Here is a 23359-nt window from a genome sequence, read left to right as displayed (position 1 = left end):
TGTGTATTGTATAGTATAGTGTTATTTATGTGTGTATTGTATAGTATAGTGTTATTTATGTGTGTGTTGTATAGTATAGTGTTATTTATGTGTGTATTGTATAGTATAGTGTTATTTATGTGTGTGTTGTATAGTATAGTGTTATTTATGTGTGTATTGTATAGTATAGTGTTGTTTATGTGTGTATTGTATAGTATAGTGTTGTTTATGTCTCTGTATTGTATAGTATAGTGTTATTTATGTGTGTATTGTATAGTATAGTGTTATTTATGTGTGTATTGTATAGTATAGTCTTATTTATGTGTGTATTGTATAGTATAGTGTTATTTATGTGTGTATTGTATAGTATAGTGTTATTTATGTGTGTATTGTATAGTATAGTGTTATTTATGTCTGTATTGTATTGTATAGTGTATTTATGTCTGTATTGTATAGTATAGTGTTATTTATGTGTGTATTGTATAGTATAGTGTTATTTATGTGTGTATTGTATAGTATAGTGTTATTTATGTGTGTATCGTATAGTATAGTGTTATTTATGTGTGTATTGTATAGTATAGTGTTATTTATGTGTGTATTGTATAGTATAGTGTTATTTATGTGTGTATTGTATAGTATAGTGTTATTTATGTGTGTATTGTATAGTATAGTGTTATTTATGTCTGTATAATATAGTGTTATTCACAGTTCCTGAAAATATGTTGGTTATATCTCAGGAAGGAAAACAGATACAGTTTTGTTTTAACGGCACAAATGTGCACAAATCGAGCACAAACGAACTAGGCCGGTATTGAGCGATTGGGATATTAAAATATTGTTTAATATGTCAAACAACAAACCAGCACAAAACGTTCCTTTTTGCGGCACAAATCAGCACAAACGAATGGCATAGTTTCTTTTTCTTTTTATGGGGTGCCAACTTCACGGAGGTCCCATAGGCTATTGTCAAGAAGAGCTGTGTGTCTTTTGCTTCATATTTTGAACAGCACAATGTATCTATTATTTTTAATTTGTTTATATATAATTGTTTGATTTTGAACATAATCTATATTTGGGAAATGTTTTTTCTTTAAAGGCATTCATGTGATTATAGTCTTTAAAATAAATGCTACATTTTGATTTCATGATTTCTTTGTTTTATGCAAATCATTTATTTCCTTTGTGCTACTTTACATAAACATTTGATTAAACCAAATCAGAATTTTGGTCAACATTATTGTCATTTTATCTCACCACAAATATGTTGACAACAGAACACAGTACAGTACATAAATATCACACATTAATACAAATATATACATATTGTGGAATAGTAAATAACAGCAAGGAAGTGACAGCCAATTTTATACTTTGTTTAATAAAATGTGTGTGCGCTATATTTCCTCCCAACAGAGATTTAGGCCTGGTGTCCTTAATCTGGAGAAAAACAAACAAGTCTGACCTGGAGTGTGACTGGAAGCGTTTGGTGAGTGACACTTTCTTTGGCAATAGCATGAACATGTTTGGGAGCATCGAGTCTTGTACACAGAAAACACATGTATGGGAGCATTGGGTATTGCTGGCAACAGGATGGTGAAACTGTTCAAGTCTTTATTCTCAAAAGAATAAAGTACATTTATATTTATGACACTTGGCAGATTCCTTTATCCTGTCAGAGATGCAGTTGACATGGCAAGAATAAAAAACAACCCAAATGCAGGGATAACAAAACAAAATGACAAAAAAAAAACATTGACATGGAAAAAATCACAAAAACAAGAAACACATTATGTCTGAGCACAGAGCATCAGCAGCCTGACCGTTATTTATATAACCACAGTTTTCATTCTTCAGGGCATGATCAGGTTTTCCAGTCATCCAGCTGATGGTAGAGAAAATTGGTTTGGTCTGTCACCTTCCAGGAGTCTCTGAACAGACCAATTAAAGCCCAGCCTGAGACCAGTGCCTTTATAACTGAGTCTTCATTTGCATCACTTGAGCTTGACAAGTCTGTGTGGTGCTGTCTACAGGAAGTCTGAGCTTCAAGCCATGACATAGTAGTAGAGATGTAAATGTAGTTCTGATGTCCAGTATAACTGCCTATGAGAATAAAAAAAAAAACACAAAGATGAAACAGTGTCATGATCAACACACCTGCCTCACCTCCGCACCCACAACGGAGAGAATCGTCTCCGGAGTACTAAGCGCTCCCGGACTACACTTCCCACTACACCCCGCTCAGCCTAATCAGGGCACCAGCTGTTCTCCATCAGCTGGCGCACTTAAATAAGCAAACGAACTTGATCCCATTGCGAAGTCTTGATTTGCTACGGCTATCATTCTGAGCGTTGTCTGGTTATTCCTGTTTCTGGTTTTTGATCTGTTTCTGTATTTTGCCTCACGACTGATTTCTGCCTGCCCTGACCTTTTGCCTGTTGTTCTGACTACGTTTTTGCCTTACCTACACTGTCGTGTTTACCGGTACTGAACTCTGCCTGTTGTTTCCGAGATTATATATTAAAGCTGCAAATGGATCCTCAGTCTTACGACTCATCGTTACACATAGGTTTATGGAAGGTTCAAAACTAAAAAAAAATACACAGATTACAACATTAAAACCCCAAAAGGAAATTTCTTAAAAGTTGCTGACAGAACATCAAGAACATGACACAAATCTGGGTAGATTGTACAAGTATTTCCCCAGTGTCTGAAATTTGCTTTAAGAAATTATGTTAAATATTTTTCCCAGTTCAGCAAAATGAGTATATTAAAAAATACATTGTTCAGAATTTTTATTACAACACAAAATTCTCTACTGAGAAATAGGAAAGTGATCAATATGTAGATTCTTACCATCTAAACAGACAGCAGGGATTGACCAAGTACAGGGCACATCCACCCAACCCCAGGGAGCAAGCGCACCACACTCCTCACCAAAGTTGTCGTGTTGACCTGAACTCCATCTCCATCTGAACGCTTCCCAGTGGTTTATTCCCCATGGACCAGCACCAGCTGTTGATGGGATTGTAGAGTCCAATCCAAGCACTGGAACCGAATTGTTGTCTCTGTGCTTCCTTCTGAAGTCGGACCATGTTGTCATTACTGTCGATGATAGCCAGGTCAGTGTGTGTGTCTCTGCAGTAAGCCTGAGCATCACTCCAGGTTTTCCCCTGCTGGATCAGGTAATACTGACGAGTGACAGACAGGACCAGAGGAACTGTGGATAAATTTTAAACATTTTATGCAAATTATCTCAGTCACAAATTTTACTTACTTTAATTAACTCTTCTCATAATTTTCCTTCATTTGATTGTTACTTCAAACTGAACATTTATATAATGAAACTTTTTTTAATTTAATTTTTCTTTGATACAAAACAAGAAATTATTTTAAATCCACACACACACACACACTTCTCTCACCTGTGAAAAACAGGAGCATAAAGAGACATTATAACGAGTATAAAGAGACATCCGTTACTGGTGTGTAGATAAACTCACTAAGACAAAAGACATGTGATTAAAATCCCTCAGCAGTTCTGATCAGCAGTAAAACTGATAACTGTAAGTACCGCATCACTACATATGATTAGAACTGAATTTAAACACCCATTAGTTCAGGGGAGGCAAACTCAGTATTCATGTAATTATTGAATGTAAAACCTCAAGCAATGTTCATTTGAACGAGTTTATTTTATTTTAACCTGTCAGAAGAACAGAGGATGCACACAAGTACAGGGGAGCTTTTATTATATCTGAAAACTAATCCAAAGGTAAATAAAACCACCAACATGTTGTCAACTTATGAAGTGTATTTAAAATTTAAATATATACACATACAAATGAAATAAGAACAAAATTAAAAACAATAAATAAACAACAACAAACAAAACAACTGAAACATCAAAAAACTATATTACAATTAGCAGCATATGAGCGACACAATGAACTATTTAACTATTAAAACAAGAGTCTTTCAACTTGTGTATATTTAAAACAAATATTTATACATACAAATAAAATTAGAACAAAACAATTAACTATTAAAACAAACTACAAACAAACAAAACTAATTAATTGATTAAAACTTTATCCTGTTTGGTCATCCATCCATCGTCTTGTTCCCCACTCTTTCGGTGAACCTCCACCCTGCTGCACCTGAATAATAATAACAACAAACAGAAGTAAACAATGAACAATTTAACTATTAAAACAAAGAGACTTTGAATCAGCTTCAGACTTTTTAACAGTTATATGTTATAAATGAGTTAATGTCCTTAGCCATGGTTTAAATCAGACTTTATACATACAGATACAAATATGAATATGTGGAGCAGTAAACAGCTACAGATTCAGGTACCATTACTATGTACATTGTGTTAAATTGAAATGTAGCCCTACCTTTTTTTATTTAATGAGAGAACGTTATACATATCTACAATCATACATATGTTCACTTCTGTTACGTGACAATAAATATTGTCAAAAGGTTTTTGAATTGTACTGAATTTATTTGATTTGACAGTCAGGTATTGATTGCTTGCAGATGTTGATACAACTACTAGGCTACTTAAATATATCTCACACTAACTAGTTAGACAATTTGATCTTCTGTAGCTTTGCTTCAAAAAAATGTTTCTTTAAATTTTAGTTGAATACCTCTGATTTAGTGCATCCTCGAGAGAACATCGAGAGTAAGCTGATAAAAATAACACTTATAGAAAATATATAAATTACATAGAAATTTCTATACTTCTGACAGACTTACTTTATTACCCTCTGGCGCTCCTGGAGTCCTCGCTGGCGGCTGTGCCACTTCCACGGCCTGCTTCACCGCCTCCGGAAGCAACTCCTCCAATGCTTCCCTTACCGTGTCGCGGCAGTTGCAGACGGGTGGAAGCTGCTACTGTATTCGCTGACCTCCACCTGCAGACACAAGAGTAGGGCTGGATGACAACGTCCTTTCTCTCGCCATTTCCAAAGACTTTTGCTTAGCTGCCATTTCTGTTCGAGTGAACTGTGAGAGAATGAGTAACACCCACCTAGCAGCTGCTCTATTTATAAGCTGACTTTCCATGAGCTTCACAATTCCTTTTAACAACCACCTAAGCTGATGGAAAATAAAATTTATAGAAAATATATAAATAACAGAAATTTCTACACTTCTGCACAAATAAAGACGGACTTGCTTGATCTGGCCGTTGCGCTCCCTGAGTCGCCGTTGCCGGCTGTGCCGCATCCACCGCCTGCTTCACCGCATCGGGAAGTAACTCCGAGTGCTCCCCTTACCGTTTCCCGGCAGTTGCAGACGGGTGGAAACGGCTGCCCAGTTTGGTCGGAGACCACCCTTCCTCCACTCTCGTCCTGTACCACCTTTGGCTGAATGAAAATTCTTGCGTGATCGGATGCCATGGTGAATTGTGAGAGAATGAGTAACACCCACCTAGCGGCTGCTCTAATTATAAGCTGACATTATAATTATGCACAAATCAGATGTGTGTTATTGGTCATTATCCCTCTTCCTCCTGCTCCTCCTACACATTTATTGGCTAAGATCCTTGTGACAGAAGAACCCATCCGAAACACGCCGTAGAATTCCAGCCTCAGTCCGTCATTCTGTTCTACACCACATAATTATTATTATTAAATAATAATGAATGAAGACATGAGACACAGAAGACATGTTTGTGTTCTGTTTATTTTAATAGTTTTAATAGTTAAATTGTTCATTGTTGCACACGGAAAATCTGCCAACTCAAAAAGGACAAAGAAATAATTGACCTTGAAAAAGTCTGAAGCTTATTTAAAGACTGGAACACAACTGACTGGAACACATTGTCATCTGTCCTTTTTGTGTTGGTAAATCTGACAAACATGTCTTCTGTGTCTCATGTCTTCATTTATGTCTGTGTTGGTACCTGAATCTGTAGCTGTTTACTGCTCCACATATTCATATTTGTATCTGTATGTATAAAGTCTGATTTAAACCATGGCTAAGGACATTAACTCATTTATAACATATAACCAAACACGTGTTGCTATTCTTCTCATATTGAACCTGACAATGTTGTGCACTGACCAGGGCGGCGATGATCACCCTGAAGAGAACGTGGGCAATGAGGCAGCCCAAGAAGGCCCAGTTCATCATTTTAACCCTCCCTTGGCTTCTTGGTGTTTTCCACACTGATAGGAGATAAGAAATAAAAAAGTTCCTTCTGAAAACATTAACAGACAGAACATATCTGGAAAGCTTGTAGGTTTCTATATATACACACCTTTATGGCTGAAAAAGCAATAATGCTGCAATACTCACACATGAAGCCAAGGAACAGGAGCAATAGGACCTCCAGAATAACTGCCACAACAGCCAGGCCAATGATTGTGGCCACACTTTCCCTCCCTAGCAATGTGGCCGATGTTATTGCCCAACATTGTGAAGCCCAAAAGCAGTTGTGCCAGGGAGGATGTGGCCTCAAGCGTGTTCATGTCCATCAGCTGTGAGAGAGAAACACCACATGACCACATTAGCATGACCTACATTTTAGACCATAGGTCACTAACAGACAGACCGCGGTCCGGACCCGGACCCAGAAGCTGCCCAATACGGACCCGGACCTACAGCCCAAACAAAAGGTTCTGATTTAAAACTTGACGAAGCGCTTCTATTTTAACCGGCGCAGCTTTTGTATCTTTACAGTAGTGGTAGTGAAAACACACAGAGCAATCAAGTGACGAGTGAGACGGAGAAAGGGAGAGAAACAGACGAGTGAGAAGGAGAAAGGGAGAGAAACAGACGAGTGAGAAGGAGAAAGGGAGAGAAACAGACGAGTGAGATTCATTCCTGTTCACACTTCCCACTTCACCAGTGTGTCTCATATGTACAGAAACTGGGGCACTTATTAAAAGTGACAATGTGAAACACCATTATGAGACAAAACAAAGGTTTTGAACAAACATATCCACACAAATCTGAGACAGCGTCCCTGAGACAGCTTTCCCAGGTCTGAGGACAGTAGCCCTATACATCCTGACCATGTTTGGCTCTACATACAACTGTGAGGCAGCTTTCTCTACAATGAACATAATCCAAACTAAATATGGTTCAAGGGTCACTAATGAGCAGCTTCACATGTGTATGACAGAGGCCCTGACTCCATTCAAGCCCAGGTTTAACCCCAACCCTCGCCCAGGTTTAACCCCAACCCTCGCCCAGGTTTAACCCCAACCCTCGCCCAGGTTTAACCCTAACCCACGCCCAGGTTTAACCCCAACCCTCGCCCAGGTTTAACCCCAACCCTCGCCCAGGTTTAACCCCAACCCTCGCCCAGGTTTAACCCTAACCCACGCCCAGGTTTAACCCTAACCCTCGCCCAGCTAGAGCTCAGTTCTCTCACTGAGATATAAAAAGGAAAGTTAAGCACTTTATTTAAACACACACAATTTTCACATTTTATTTATTTTCTCTTATTTTGAAATGTAGCCCTACTTTTATTTATTTAATGAGAGTGATGTTATGCCTGATAACGTATTATTAGTTCCAGTTTGCTTGTTTCCCTACCGGACGTCAGACGAGGGAACACCAGAGATATAAGCAGCCTGCGGTACTGAAGTGTGCTAAAAGTGATTATTAATAAAAGTTGTGTTAATGCCGAAGCTCCTGTTTTATTTGGACAAAACATAAGCTGGTGTCAGAATACAGGACTGGTGTACACTAAAGAGTTTGTGAGGAAATCACCAGCACAACCAGAACCACGTAGAGGGAAACAGACACGTAAAGCTTCCATAAATGGTCATGTACACGTGAGCTGCCGGGTGACGAGCCAAGTGCAGGTGAGCAGCGCATTAATACAATCAAAAGCAGTTGGAAGAGTCGGCGTCAAAACAAACAGAGAAAACTTTAGTGTTTGCCGTCATGGAAAAGCTAAATCCACCATCGCCAATGCAGCTTAGCGGCAATCTTGCTGATAACTGGAAACATTTCAAACAGAGATTCGACATTTATCTCGCTGCGAGCGGTGCCGGTGGAGATGATGAAGAAAAGTTAAAAGCATCCATCTGTTTGCACAAGATGGGTGAAGATGTACTGGATATATATAATAGCTCTCAACTCGACGATGCTGATTTAACACTGACTCTTCTAATGCAAAAATGTGAGGAATATTTTGTGCCAAGTAAGAATGTCACATTTGAGAGAGACAAGTTTTTCTCTGCTGACCAAAAACAAGCAGTAAGTTTTGACCAGTACCTCGCTGAACTGCACACTTTCAGTAAGAGCTGTGAATTCAGATGTGCAGATGTGGAGGAGTACACATGCCAAGGTCATGTCCAGCTTTTGGACAAATCTGCAGTAGTTGTGGAAAAAACAATCATTTTGCAAAATGTTGTAAAGAAACACAGTACATACTGTCGAAGAACAAAGAGGACTTTCTTGTTGATTCTGTACAGAACAACACACTAGATAAAGCTGAATGGCTTGTACCACTGACTGTAAATGAAACTATAATCCCATTTAAAATAGACACGCAATACTGAAAGTGACAGGATACACTGGTGAGAATGTTCCAGTTAAGGGAATATGTCTGGTGACTCTGAAACACAAAGGAGACGTACTACATTTACATTTACAGCATTTGGCAGACGCCCTTATCCAGAGCGACATAAGTGCTTAAATCTCTAACATTGACTACATTAATTCTGGTTCACTAGGTTACATATTTACATACTCTACAACATTTTTGGAGGAGAACAAAGATGTTTGAAGGACTCGGATGTGGTACATGCATGCAGAAAAGTTCCATTTGGACTACGAGGTAAATGTAAAGAAGAGCTGGCTCACATGGAGAAGCTCAATGTTATAAAGAAGATTGATGCGACTAGTTCACTAGTCGTTGTGCTGAAGAAAAATGGAGCTTTAAGGATTTGTCTTGACCCAAGAGATCTCAACAGGGCCATAAAACATGAACAGTATAAACTGCCCACCAGAGAGGAGATTAGGTCTCAGTTTGCTGGAGCTAAGTGGTTCAGTAAGCTAGATGCATCATCTGGGTTTTGGCAAATGAAGCTTGAGGAGGAAAGCTTGAAACTGTGCACCTTCATTACACCAGAAGGCAGATATCGGTTTCTCCGTCTCCCGTATGGCATTGTGTCAACACCAGAAGTTTACCACAAGACAATTCACATGATCTTTGAGCATTTAACAGGCTTGGAGACTATGATGGATGATATTATCGTGTGGGGTTCCAGCCGACAGGAATATGATGCACGGCTAAGGCAGGTCCTAGATTTCATTAGACAGTTTTTGTTGGAGATGTACTGTCTGAGGATGGCGTCAGGCCAGACCCAAGAAGGACCTCAGCAATCGTTAACATGGAACAGCCACAAAATAAAGAGAAACTGAGAAGATTCCTTGGAACGGTCACATATTTGGCCAAATTTATTCCACAACTGTCTACACCTTCTGCACATCTTCGATGTCTCCAGGAGCAAAAGACTGAGTGGGTGTGGTCTCACGAGCAGGAGGGATGCTTTCAAGATCTGAAGCGCATCATAACGGAGGAGCCAGTACTCAGATATTATGATCCACATAAGAACATTAGGATCTCAGCAGATGCCCCCGATACGGCGATGCCCAAATAGAGAAAGAACTTTTGCCTAGCACATATGCCTGTGAAGGATTCCATCAGTATGTGTATGGGCAGACTTACAGACCATAGTGGAAACAGACCTAAGTACTTTATTGAGAGTGTAGGCATCTTAGGGACCTGCTAAGTTATCATGAAGTTAAACTCACCGTAAGAACATGGAAAAAAGCCTCACTGATTGGGACCGGTTTCTTGGGCGCTGCAGAGCCAGATGGGAAGAGCAGTGGCAGGGCAGTAAACACAGTGATGGCATGTTCAACTACATACAGAAATAAATAACACACAAGAGAGGATATCGATATGCACTAAAGTAAAGAGCTTAATTAATGACATTTAAATGACAATATATATTGGCACCGTACCACGTGCAGGCCGCACCACGTGCTTCACAGACAACATAAATTTAATCCAATTATTTCTCCTATAACACTCTGTTCAATATACATCAATTATCAGTGAGCTAAATCTCTTTTGTTTCTGAAACACAACTCATTAAACAACATACCTGTAAGAAAAGGACAAACAGTTGAGACACTGGGCGTCAGCTTCTCCCTCACTGCTACACACTAGTACATATAATGCTAAACAGTTAGCATTAGTGATGGCCAGTCCGTGAACAAATCATTCTTTTGAACCAGTTCTTTTTAGTGAACTGGATGAACCGGTTCACCAAATCGGACTGATTCGTTCTAAACAGTTCGCGACTTGAGTCAGCGCTGATCCACAAGTTACTAAAGTTACTCACTTTCAGTCATGCCTGGCAGTCGGTCTGACTCTAAATAAACTAATATCCCGGAGTATATGTAACTCCTGTACACTGAACTGAGACATGTTGTGCTGAGAGAACTGTGAGCACGAGCTGTTGATACTGCGTATGTGTGAATTACTGAACCGATACAGCGAATCATCAGTACATTGAACTGAGAACTGCTTGTTTCGGACGCGTCCGAGAACTGATGAACTGGTACAGTGAATCACCAGTACACTGAACTGAGAACTGTTTCGGACGCGTCCGACATACTGTTGATGCTGCGCATGCGTAAACCTTCAGAGCAAATTATACATATTGGGATATGCATAGTAACTAGTCATAAGCTATTAAACATTTATAGAAAAGAAAAAAAAAATCAATATATGTCACTCAATATATGTGTCACGATGTGACACGGTGAAACAAAAGGCAAGAGAGGATCCAAATGCAGATAGGACTTTACTGGACAAAAACAAGAAACAAACATACAGGCAGGCAAAACAGATCAGGACACTTAACAGGAACAGAGAACAACATGAACCAAACACCTACAACGACCAACACCAGGGAAGTGAACAGACAGAGTAGATATAGTGGATAGGAGCCAATAACAAAGCAGAGACGATTAGAGACAAAGACAAGACACCTGGGGAAGAGATGGAATGTGATTAGTGTCCATGGTGAGCAATGAGTGGGCGGAGCAAAACAATTAACATCAGGGAGAGACGGCAGACAGAAACAAGGGGAAAACACAGACAGACACATTACAATATGTCAGTTAATTTTACTATTGACTATTGTGCAGGTTAGTCTGTATTTTTATATGCCGCTTTTTGTAAATTGATGAAGATTAGTTTATTAACTTTATATCTTTAAGGCACGTAAAACATCCACGTTTGCACATAAATGCCTGTACTGCGTGTTTTAGTTGCAAAACTTAAATGTAAAAAACGTATTCAACTAAAGTTATGATTACAAAGAACTTTTCGAATGTGTTAAATTGATTGTATTAATATCTGCCGGCAGCTGGATAATGGAATTAGTGTCATTATGTCATTGTGAATGACGTCATTACGTCAGGACGTAAAATAACTGGTGAACTGGATTTTTGAACTGGTTCATTAAATCGAACCATCACCAGTTAGCATCACGATCACGACACGATATATCGTTTTGAATAATTAAAAAAAAACACATTAACCGATGCAGTTTTAACATAACTAACACAATCAACTGTCATCATGTTAATCACATTCTCTTAGCGTCAAAAATGTGTTTCAGAGAAGAAACATTAGCACAAGAATATATTGAGGGGAGGAGCGAAAAACAGCTGCGTCATCATCGGCCTCATACGCAACATAGACTCATGTCATCACCTGCAAAAGGTGCATTAAACACCATTTATCTCTGAAGTTACTAGTGTGTATGGCAAATGCTAGTAGTCTACCAGAATTTGGACTTGTGAGGAACATATTCATCATAAATTCATCTTTGTATTGTTTTGAATGTCAGATGTACAGTACAGTCTGTTTTGACTGAGACTACATGTCTTATAAAATTGAGGTTCCCAACCTGGCAGAAACAACTGAACTAGTAAATGCAGACAACCTTGTAGACTTCACACCGTATTACAGTTTCAATCACAGGGACGTTACATACGTTCTTATGAAATATTAATGTGTGTTCTCTAAATTGAATACGTTTTAACTTATTTGGGATGTATAACAGTGATGTTTTGGAATAATCTGCTTTAAATACAAGTTAAATCGACAGCAATGTTGAACAAAAAAAAGTTGTCAATTATATAAAATATATATCAACAAATGCTGCTTATGAGCTCACCCAGAATATTCCTTGAATAAACTTTAATAGTCATGTTAAGTGCTGTCTGTTTTGACAGCCCCAGGAATAAATCAATCTGTTACTCCTCTTACCGTTCACGAAAGTCAAAATGACCACTAGGGGATGAGCCAGAAACAAGATTCGTTGTAGCATTAAGCATTAAATCCTCTAAATACACGGTTAAACTTATTTTTCTAGTAAAGCTTAGACTCTCAAGATTTTTTTAAGCCCACACACAAAGCATAATATGATTCATAGCCGTCATACTATTTGAAACAAAATTGGTGGTGAACTGAACTAGGTGGCGCTAGACCAGTTGTTCCCTTACTTTTAGACGTTTCCCTTTCTTCACTGGGGTTATATTTTCCAAAACAAATGCTTCACAAAAATCCCCAAAGGTCCAAAAATCCCCAAAGGTCCAAGGAACTGGAATCTGTAAGCCTTTTAATCCAAAACGCCTCGCAAATATTCCGCATGTGATCCGAAAACTGGAAACAGTAGTGCGCCACCATACATTGTTTCGGCTCTAACTTCTCATTGGAGGTTTCAAAAATTACACTGATGCGTCATATTTATAGCCCAGGGCCTAACGAATCAAACAAGCCCTCACTTGAGCCAATCGGCGCTTGTATTGCAGAGATAGACGGCTGAGAAGCCAATGATGTCTTTACATCCTATGTGGGAACCCTCCCTTTGACTGACAATTACTCCTTCCAATAGCAATGAAATGGTCCGGGACCTCTACAGCTCTTTAGCCAATAAGGAGACGATTCCAACGGTATGCAACATGCCACGTCTCCGAGGCCTCTGGCTGCGCAAACAAGTTGCGCAAAGGATTTATTGCGCAATCCTCGACCTTTTCACACTCTCACAGCTCAGGGTGTCAGGTTACAGGTCACATATGGGGTCAGAATTGTTTCGTTATTCTGAATAAATACACTATGATCCACAAATAAATATAAAGAGTTTCACAAATATTTTTACAAATTTCGCAAAAAGAAATGAAATTCACAAATAAATAAAATGGGATTTGCAAATAAACAAAATATTTATAAATTGTATTTATTTGCGAATGTCTTCCTGCTCATTAGTGAATCGCGTTCTGTGCTTTTGTGGATTTGAAACATTTCTAACGTCAAGACGTGCACAAGAATCCACAAATAGGTGACTCCGCCCACCGCCTACTCCAGCCAATCGGACAACGGTCTCGTGGCGCTGACCAATCGTGGCACGGTCTACCTCAAACCAATCACGTTCTGATTTACTCGCACTATCACAGTGTAATATGTGCTGCAAAATACGATAAAAAAAAAATTAAAAAAAACATTAGTCGCAGATTCGAGCCCAATCTGGTAACCCTGTATGGACTGTAGCAGCACTAAGGGTTAGTTCAGTTCTGCTTTCTGTGGAAACGATTTCAGCATCATCAATGGGTCCAGGGGTGGTGTGAAGAGCGAGTAAATCAGAACGTGATTGGAAACAATCTGAATCTGAGACAATCAGAAACAATTCTGACCCCATACTGAACAGGTTAAATTTGTATTTGTTCTGAATTCTGCGTGATGAGATAGAAAGTCTATTCCAAATAGATATTGCTCTGTAAGGTGATGTGCGTTTCAAAAAAATTGTCCTGGGAAGCGGAAGTTTTATATCACCACCTAGTGCCTGCCTGGTGGCGTATGTGTCCACTTCCTACAAAAACAAACTGCTCAGAGAGAAACTGTGGCTGTTTCATAAATACTGCATTCCACAACATTAAAATTAATCGTAATTTAATATTGTCGTCAACTGTGAGCCAAGAAAGACGTTTATGCATCAGGGCCACGTTAGTCTTTAAAGAGCACTGGAGGACAGTCCTTGCCACCCTATTTTGTGCCACTTGAAGCTTAAGAAGGTGTGGTCGATGTACTTGACTTCGTATGGATGAGGCTTCACACGGGCCTTCTTCATCAAGCATTGCCCCCATTTTGCAGGTTTTTCGCCTACATGACCTACCCAACAAAAGGTGGTACAGCTCCCACATACTTTTTTACTCTCATTGGAAAGAAGAGATTCTCTAGTTTCAGAAACTCAGATTGATTCTAAGCCTTACTGGCACAAAGTTACAGGGGTTTGAATGCAGGTTTTCATTTCCGCCTGGGTTGTTTACCTGATAAACTGATTAATCTTATTTTTCTGGAACATGCTAGGCTAGGCATATTTAGACCAAATAACAACAGAGAGTCATAGCCACATGTCTTGGCTTTCGCCAAAAAAAAATTTCAAGTCAAAAGACCCAAAAATGGCTTCAATAAAAATATTTTTCTACAGCCCTGGTCGTCGGGTGCAGCGTTTTTGTGTACTTGTTTACTATATAACTTTGAAATAAAAGGCTGCAGGCTCAGTCTGACAAGCCATAAATAAGCCTAGACTCTCTCTCTATCACTCTGGTGTGAAAACAGGCCTGTAACTTGACACCCTGAGCTGTGAGAGGGACAAAAGGTCAGGGATTACGCAAGAATTCTTCTGCGCATCCAGTTCACGCAGACACAGGCAAAGAACACACGGCATGTTGCATACCGTTGGAATCGTCTGCTTATTGGCTAAACGGCTGTAGAGGTCCCCGCCCATTTCATTGCTATTGGAAGGAGTAATTGTCAGTCAAAGGCGGGTTCCCAAAAATGAGGTCATGCCACCATTGGCTTCCCAGCCGTCTATCTCTGCCATACAAGCACCGATTGGCTCAAATGAGGGCTTATTTGATTGGTTAGGACCTGGGCTATAAATATGACGTAGACTTTGAATTTTTGAATATCCCAATTAGGAGTTAGAGCGGCAAAACCAGATGATGGCGCACTTCTGTTTCCAGTTTTCAGAACACTAACGGAATATTTGCGGCGCGACCAGAGCGTTTTGGATTAAAAGGCTTACAGATTTCAATTCCTTGGACCTGTGTGGATTTTTGTGGATTATTTGTGTTGGAATATATTACCCCAGTGAAGAAAGAGACGTGTCTAAAGGTAGTCCACTAGTGGTGACTTTGACTTCCGTGCCGTGCCCGTAAGAGGTTCATACTCGGCTGGGAGATACACATCCTGGTCCCTCAGACGCCTCTCGATGACGCCGTGAACGGAGTCGCATTCCATCTGAGTATGCCCTTTCTCGAGGTACTTCTGAATGACGACTTGGTTTTTCTTCATGGAGAACAGAAGTAGTGTGTTGCTTAGAACTGCATTCCTGTTCCGATACCCACAGCCGTCACTCCACAGGATAAATGTGTCAGGCTCGGTGTGTGCAGAGACGTAGTCAACAATGCATGAAGCAAACTCACTGGCAGACAGGGAGGTCTAAGTTGTCGGTCTTGAAAGCACAACAGATGCTGCACTGGTCCTTGTTTGGGTGGTAAATGCCTAGGTTGAGATGCTTGAACTCATCTGTGAACACTTGCCTTGACAAAGGTGTTACATTCTTCTCTGCTGCAGCGCGACAATACACTGCATACAGATCAGCCATCGACTGAAACACAGGTTCCAGAAACTGTTTGGATGTTGTGGATCTACAGTAGTGTGAGGGCACCTTTGGCAGGTCCTGCAGAAAGCTGCGGATGAATTCATGTCCTGCCGCTGAATGACGTGCGTCACTGTGTGTTTGTCCCTCAGTGTCTGCTTGCGTGTATCCCTCCTTTGCCCAGTTTAGGGCAGACCACTTACCTATTCCTAGGGTGGACAGAAACATACTTTTGCAGACATGTCTTCTCTGTCCGCTCACCTGTAAAAAAAAAACAGGGAATTTGATCTTTGGGAATTTTCAGCCCCCCTTCTCCTTTGCATGGGGACCACATCAATTAGACCATGCACATACATCCTCTTCTCCTCCCAAGTCATATGTTGCCAAAAGTAATTGAAAATGTTATTCCTCTCAGGCTCACCGATTGGACTGCAGTGATGTTTAGCTGACTTGGCACATGCTGCTGATGAACATCTAGGCCCCATAGCCTGTGGCTCCCTCATTATTTCCTTCTGCTTCTGTTTTCCAGTGCATGAAAAAAATAAATGTTGGGGAGGAGGCAGCGTGTAGAGGAGGCGCCGCTGCGGGATGAAGAGAATCCAGTAAGTCCGTCTTTATTTGTGCAGAAGTATAGAAATTTCTATGTAAATTATATATTTTCTATAAATTTTATTTTTACATCAGCTAAAGAGATTATTGTAAAACATAGTGTAGCTGTTTGGAAGACTGGTGTCTGCACTGAGGTAAAGCTGGTTTTATATACACACTTCTGGGTTCAATAACTTTCTAATTTAATGTGCAATAAAGTCATTTTTGGCTAATAGACGTGTGATTTTAATGTAACAGTGTAAATACTCACTAAAATGTGTTTTTTCTTACAAAATCATATGTAATTGAAGTAAATTACTGTATTTTATGTTGTAATTTTAGTTTTGGATGAAAAAAATATATTTTGTTCCTGTTTATTTAAAGGCTTTTATGCCAAATGTCCTGCGGTGTGACTGTAACATAAATGAGACATGAAATATAAACAGCTATAAAATAAACCAGCAACAATTGGAATAATTTATAAGAGCTTATGGCATTATTTTACAAATAATAACTTAATAAAAAAAAGGTTTTTACATACAAAAACAATATACAGGAATATTTACAACAAGCAAAATTTTGTACCATAAATGCCGTCCTGTGGCGTGACGTGGCAATCACGTGGTGTGACATCCCTTTAAATGCAACTAAATGCCTTAAGTTCATTCGATTTTTATCATGATGTAGCTTTTAAAGCACTGCATAATTTAACTATCACAAAAAAAATAAACAGCAGTAAGTCGTTCTCATTTTACAAAATATTTCTATGCGAGTGAGTGAGAAAAGAAGGTGCAAGTAAGGAGTGGAAATGAAAAACAGTAAAAGGCTTCTTAAACTTTAACATATGTGATTTGCAGTTGAAATCAGTAATATTTGTATATTTTCTCTTTACTGTAGTGTGGCGTCACACCGCAGAACATTTTACGTCTGTCGCTGAGAAAAAGGCTTAGAAAATAGCATAAAGAAGGGGAAATTCTATAAAACAGCAACAGTGAATATCAAATTCATATATATTTTGTTTGTCACATAGAAAAAAACCTACTGTTTCACCTCTATTTCTGAAGTGCCCTAATTCATTTCCAGTCATTGTGGAAACCGATAAATTGATCTCTTCTCCTTGAACATGACCAAACAGGATAGCAGTTGGCATGTCATTTTTGTCCAGCAGATGGCAGTGTCTTTCCTTAGTTCCAGTCTTCAGTTTCCCCTCATAAATTTCAGCTGAGGGGAACTCACAGATACTCTTATGCTATAAGCCACAAAAGAGGTTTTGGCCTTATTTCTGTACTGTCTGTGAAAACACCAGCTAGTTGGGATGCGCATGCTCTGAGCACACGGCCTGGGATGCCATCAGGACCCGCAGCCTTGCGGATGTTTACCCGTCGGAAGGATCGGGTTACATCAGAGACGGAGAGCGCACTCACATATTAACAGTAGCTGGTTTGTTCCCTTTAAAGTCTGTGATGATGTTGATGCCCTGCCACACGCTTATTGCATCGTTTGTGTTGAAATGTTCTTCAACTTTATTTTTATGTTGTCTTTTTGCGGCTTTGATGGTTTTTTGATGGTTAGCATGTTAGCATGTTAGCATTAAGTTTGATCAAAACTAATAACTATTCAGCGTAGGCTCTGATTTGGACACTTGCTGTACTTGACTATCAGCCTAGTTGAGATTTAATAGTCTGATATTTTTTTTTTTTAGATTTCTTCAACATTTAGTTTCATTGCATAGCACAAAGAATAAACAATACGGTGATTTTAAGTTTAAAAAAGTAGCAGTGCATATCATTTAAAAACAGTCGAAAGTAGAAATTTTAGTGCTGATTGTGACATTCATTGATTACATATTAAATAATAATAATGTTTGTAACTTGATGGGCAAAAAAGGGTTAGAAGAATATAATGTCTTCAGTCAGACAAAATGCATACACCCGTTGTCTATAGCGCTCAGTCCGCTAACTCAGGATACGGCCAGCAGGCCGCTTCCTCAGTCCGCTAGCTCGGGATACGGCCAGCAGGCCGCTTTGGCTCCTCAGAGGTACTGCAGAGATGCCGTGGCACTGTGTTGCACAGATGGTGTTTAGTGTCTGTTTAGTTAACAGTGGAGAATTTTCTGATCTCTCCTTCTAGCCATCAGAGAGGCAAAGCGTGCACATGCCCAGACAATCCACAGCCACTTCCAGGACAGCGGAGACACCCGGCGCATGTGGCAGGGCATACAGGCGATCACAAACTACAAGACAGCTTCACCTGCTTGTGATAGCGACGCCTCCCTCCCAGACGCGTTGAACGAGTTCTACGCTCGGTTCGAGGTACAGAACAACGTTACGCCAAGGAAGACGTTCCCTCGTCCCGACGACCAGGTACTCTGTCTATCCACGGCCGACGTGAGGAGATCTCTATGCAGAGTTAACCCACGGAAGGCTGCTGGACCAGACAACATTCCTGGCAGGGTGCTCAGAGAATGTGCGGAACAGCTAGCGGATGTCTTTACGGACATCTTCAACATTTCCCTGAGCAGCGCCGTTGTTCCTACGTGCCTCAAAACTACCACCATCGTTCCTGTCCCAAAGAAGTCTACAGTGTCTTGCCTCAATAACTATCGTCCCGTTGCACTCACACCCATAGTTATGAAGTGCTTCGAGAAGCTCGTCATGAGGCACATCAAGACCCAGCTACCACCCTCACTTGACCCCCTACAGTTCGCGTATCGTCCAAACCGCTCCACAGACGATGCCATTACCACAGCCCTCCACTTAGCCCTCACCCATCTGGACAATAAGGACACTTATGTACGAATGCTGTTCATAGACTTTAGTTCAGCATTCAATACAATCATCCCTCAGCACCTGATTGGGAAGCTGAGCCTGCTGGGACTAAACACCTCCCTCTGCAACTGGATCCTGGACTTCCTGACTGGGAGACCTCAGTCAGTCTGGATCAGGAACAGCATCTCCAGCACCACCACACTGAACACTGGAGCTCCTCAAGGCTGCGTGCTCAGTCCACTGCTGTTCACTCTGCTGACTCACGACTGTGCAGCAATGCACAGATCGAATCATATTATTAAGTTCGCCGATGACACGACCGTGGTGGGTCTCATCAACAAGAACGACGAGTCAGCGTACAGGGAGGAGGTGCAACAACTAACTGCCTGGTGTAGAGCCAACAACCTTTCTCTGAATGTGGACAAAACTAAAGAGATGGTTGTGGACTTCAGGAGAGCACAGAGCGAACACTCTCCGCTGAACATCGACGGATCATCTGTAGAGATCGTCAAGAGCACCAAATTTCTGGGTGTTCATCTAGCGGAGAACCTCACCTGGTCACTCAACACCAGCGCCATCACCAAGAAAGCCCAGCAGCGTCTCTACTTCCTCCGAAGGCTGAGGAAGGCACATCTCCCTCCCCCAACCCTGACCATGTTCTACAGAGGGACCATTGAGAGCATCCTGAGCAGCTGCATCACTGTCTGGTTTGGGAACTGTACGATCTCGGATCGCAAAACCCTGCAGCGGATAGTGAGGACAGCGGAGAAGATCATTGGGGTCTGTCTTCCCTCTATCGTGGACACTTACACCACACGCTGCGTCCGCAAAGGCAACAGCATTGTGGATGACCCCACACACCCCTCACACACACTCTTCACCCTCCTGCCGTCTGGAAAAAGGTACCGAAGCATTCGGGCCCTCACGACCAGACTGCGTAACAGTTTCTTCCCACAAGCCATCAGACTTCTCAATAACCGAACTGTACTATACTGAGCACAACATACACACACATCATCTGTATGGACTGCACAAACCCTCACAAAACACACACACTGTTTTGCACACTTTTCTGCTGTTTTTGCACATATTGGACAATATCTCAGTCATCTGCTGTTTTTTGCACAACTCCACATATAATCCAAAGGACCTGCTGCTAAGAACCTGCTGCTGTTCATTCTTTTACTGCACAAAATATTGTTTGAACATTCAGTATTTACACCGGTCGGTCGGCGCTGTTTCTGTTACTGTTTATTGTCTTTTGTGTATTGCATTTTTTGTACTTTTTGTATTGTCTTGTAACTTAATGTCTGCACTGTTTTTTGTCCTGCACTGTCTTTTGTCCTGCACTGTCTTGCTTGTCTTGTCCTGCACTGTTTGCACCAGGTTGCACAGTTGCACTTTATGTGGCTAAGACTGCTTACATGTCCTTAGCCCTGTCTTTGTTTTATGTAGCACCTTGATCCTGGAGAAACGTTGTCTCATTTCACTGTGTACTGCAACAGCTATATATGGTTGAAATGACAATAAAAAGCTTCTTGACTTGACTTGACTTGACTAGATACAGCAGCAGCACTCAGTCCGCCTACACCCAGGGTGGATACCAGGCCCAGCAGTCAGCCTACGGTGGGCAGCAGCAGGCTACCTACCCTCAAGTCCCACCCCAACAGCCTCCATCTACCGCCTACCCTCAAGTCCCACCCCAACATCCTCCATCTACCGCCTACCCTCTAGTCCCATCCCAACAGCCTCTATCTACCGCCTACCCTCGAGTCCCACCCCAACATCCTCCATCTCAAGTCCCACCCCAACAGCCTCCCTCTACCGCCTACCCTCCTCCCAACAGATCCTACTCCCACTCTCAGTACAGCCAGCCTGGAGCTTCTCAGAGCAGCTACGACCAGTCTGGACACTATGGTGAGGTTCACTGCTCCCACACTCTGGGTCACAAACAACACTCGGCATCATGATCCAGATATCGGACCAGTTATAAGACATTTAAATTTTTTATATTAGATGTGTGTAGTATCTGGTGTAGTAATCATAGATCTGCTGCTACCTCATACAGGTGGTTACAATTAGGGTGGTGTGAGCGGATGTTACGGAGGCTCTCAGCCACCCCAGCATGGAGGTTACCCCGGAGATGGTCGTGATGGCTACGACAGGCCAGGGATGCGTGGTAGACCTCAAGGTCGTGGCCTGATGGATTGTGGCATGGGGTAAGTTCTGACACTCCTAACTATTTCATGTTATCTGTTTCTCCCTGACAGGCTAACCAGAGCTGGGCTGTGCTGCTTCATCAGACAAACACGCATGGTGGTGTAGATGCTTTCTACATGCAGACAGCTTTATATTCAGCTCTGACCCCTTGTTTCTATCCCACCTCCTGTTAAAACTGACCTCGTCAGAAGTGTGTAAAAGATGGCAGGAAGTATGGAATAGTGGGACAAAAGGAAGACATCTTCCACATACAGGAGATTGTTGGAATTGAGAGGAAAAGATTGGGAAATAGAAAGAAGGATGTCGTCATCACGAGATTAAGAATTGGACAAACTGCACCAAACCATAATCTCTTTAGAATAGGCAAGTGTGAATGTGAAGTGTGGGGAATTGGAAATAGTGAGGCACATACAGTACTAGATAAGTGTCCTGCATGTGAAAGGGACAGATTTCAGTTATTTCAGGAATTAGGGTGGATAGGAGTGGACAATATTTCTCTAAAGGTACTGCTGGGAAGCGAGTATTGGCGATCGAGAACTCAAGAATTGTTATTTAAATATCTAAAAGACACCGGAACGATATTTTTATTTTGAGCTCTAGCTGGGCTTGGGTTAGGGTTAAACCTGGACTTGGGATAGGGTTAAACCTGGGTTTGGGTTAAACCTGGGCTTGGGATAGGTTTAAACCTGGGTTAGGGTTAAACCTGGGCTTGGGATAGGGTTAAACCTGGGTTAGGGTTAAACCTGGGCTTGGGTTAAGGTTAGGTTTAAACCTGGGTTAGGGTTAAACCTGGGTTAGGTTTAAACCTGGGCTTGAACGGAGTCAGGGCCGCTCTCGTACACATGTGGAGCTGTTCATTAGTGACCATATTTAGTTTGGATTATGTTCATTGTAGAGAAAGCTGCCTCACAGTTGTATGTAGAGCCAAACATGGTCAGGATGTATAGGGCTACTGTCCTCAGACCTGGGAAAGCTGTCTCAGGGACGCTGTCTCAGATTTGTGTGGATATGTTTGTTCAAAACCTTTGTTTTGTCTCATAATGGTGTTTCACATTGTCACTTTTAATAAGTGCCCCAGTTTCTGTACATATGAGACACACTGGTGAAGTGGGAAGTGTGAACAGGAATGAATCTCACTCGTCTGTTTCTCTCCCTTTCTCCTTCTCACTCGTCTGTCTCTCTCCCTTTCTCCGTCTGACTCGTCTGTTTCTCTCCCTTTCTCCGTCTCACTCGTCTGTTTCTCTCCCTTTCTCCGTCTCACTCGTCCCTTGATTGCTCTGTGTGTTTTCACTACCACTACTGTAAAGATACAAAAGCTGCGCTGGTTAAAATAGAAGCGCTTCAAGTTTTAAATCAGAACCTTTTGTTTGGGCTGTAGGTCCGGGTCCGTATTGGGCAGCTTCTGGGTCTGGGTCCGGACCGCGGTCTGTCTGTTAGTGACCTATGGTCTATAATGTAGGTCATGCTAATGTGGTCATGTGGTGTTTCTCTCTCACAGCGGATGGATATGAACACGCTTGAGACCACAACCTCCATGGCACAAGTGGTGTTGGGCCTCACAATGTTGGGCGACAACATCGGCCACATCGCCAAGGAGGAGAAGTGTGGCGACAGTGTCGCAGTCATCAACGTGGCCGCGGTGGCGATTATCCTTGAGGTCCTGTTGCTCCTGTTCCTTGGCTTCATGTGTGAGTATTGCAGCATTATTGCTTTTTCAGCCATAAAGGTGTATATATAGAAACCTACAAGCTTTCCAGATATGTTCTGGCTGTTAATGTTTTCAGAAGGAACATCTGATTAGTGGACTTGCTTTCTTTCTTTTTTCTTATCCCCTATCGGCACTTACAGATCTGAACAATGGAAGTCAGATGCAGCGACACACCGCACGCATTTTATTTGAGATATTTTTGATTTTCTTTTGTTGGTTTTATTTTTGTTGTAAAGATTTTTTTGTTAGTTTTTTTATGATTATTGTTCGTTTTTAAGGTTAAACAGCTGTTCAGTCTGATTAATTCACAGACTCTTGTCTTAATTGTTCATTGTTTACCTTTTCGTTTAAGTTCAAATTACTAATTAATTTTACCA

At 41.1% G+C, this 23359-nt stretch overlaps 1 protein-coding gene and 1 long non-coding RNA gene across 2 annotated transcripts in view; one reads left to right on the top strand and one right to left on the bottom strand.

Annotated features, from left to right (window-relative positions):
- Positions 1 to 1127: 1127 nt before the first annotated feature.
- Positions 1128 to 23359, bottom strand: part of LOC113648606 — a 42913-nt gene continuing 20681 nt past the window's right edge. The window contains exons 5-10 of the mRNA XM_047814898.1: positions 5164 to 5357; positions 5021 to 5083; positions 4747 to 4904; positions 3402 to 4136; positions 2833 to 3196; positions 1128 to 2079 (exon numbers count right to left, since the gene is read on the bottom strand). Coding sequence (XP_047670854.1) covers positions 4751 to 4904; positions 5021 to 5083; positions 5164 to 5357 — 411 coding nt within the window. The 3' untranslated portion in view covers positions 1128 to 2079; positions 2833 to 3196; positions 3402 to 4136; positions 4747 to 4750. The remainder of the gene's footprint in view (positions 2080 to 2832; positions 3197 to 3401; positions 4137 to 4746; positions 4905 to 5020; positions 5084 to 5163; positions 5358 to 23359) is intronic.
- LOC125141478 lies at positions 20578 to 23212 on the top strand. The gene is made up of 4 exons (XR_007140862.1): positions 20578 to 20971; positions 21123 to 21273; positions 22773 to 22962; positions 23123 to 23212. It is a non-coding gene; the product is annotated as an uncharacterized LOC125141478 (long non-coding RNA).

The sequence above is a fragment of the Tachysurus fulvidraco genome, chromosome 1 (assembly GCF_022655615.1).
Source record: "Tachysurus fulvidraco isolate hzauxx_2018 chromosome 1, HZAU_PFXX_2.0, whole genome shotgun sequence".
Classification (NCBI taxonomy): Eukaryota; Metazoa; Chordata; class Actinopteri; order Siluriformes; family Bagridae; genus Tachysurus; species Tachysurus fulvidraco.
This window is presented reverse-complemented; position numbering and strand designations above follow the sequence as displayed.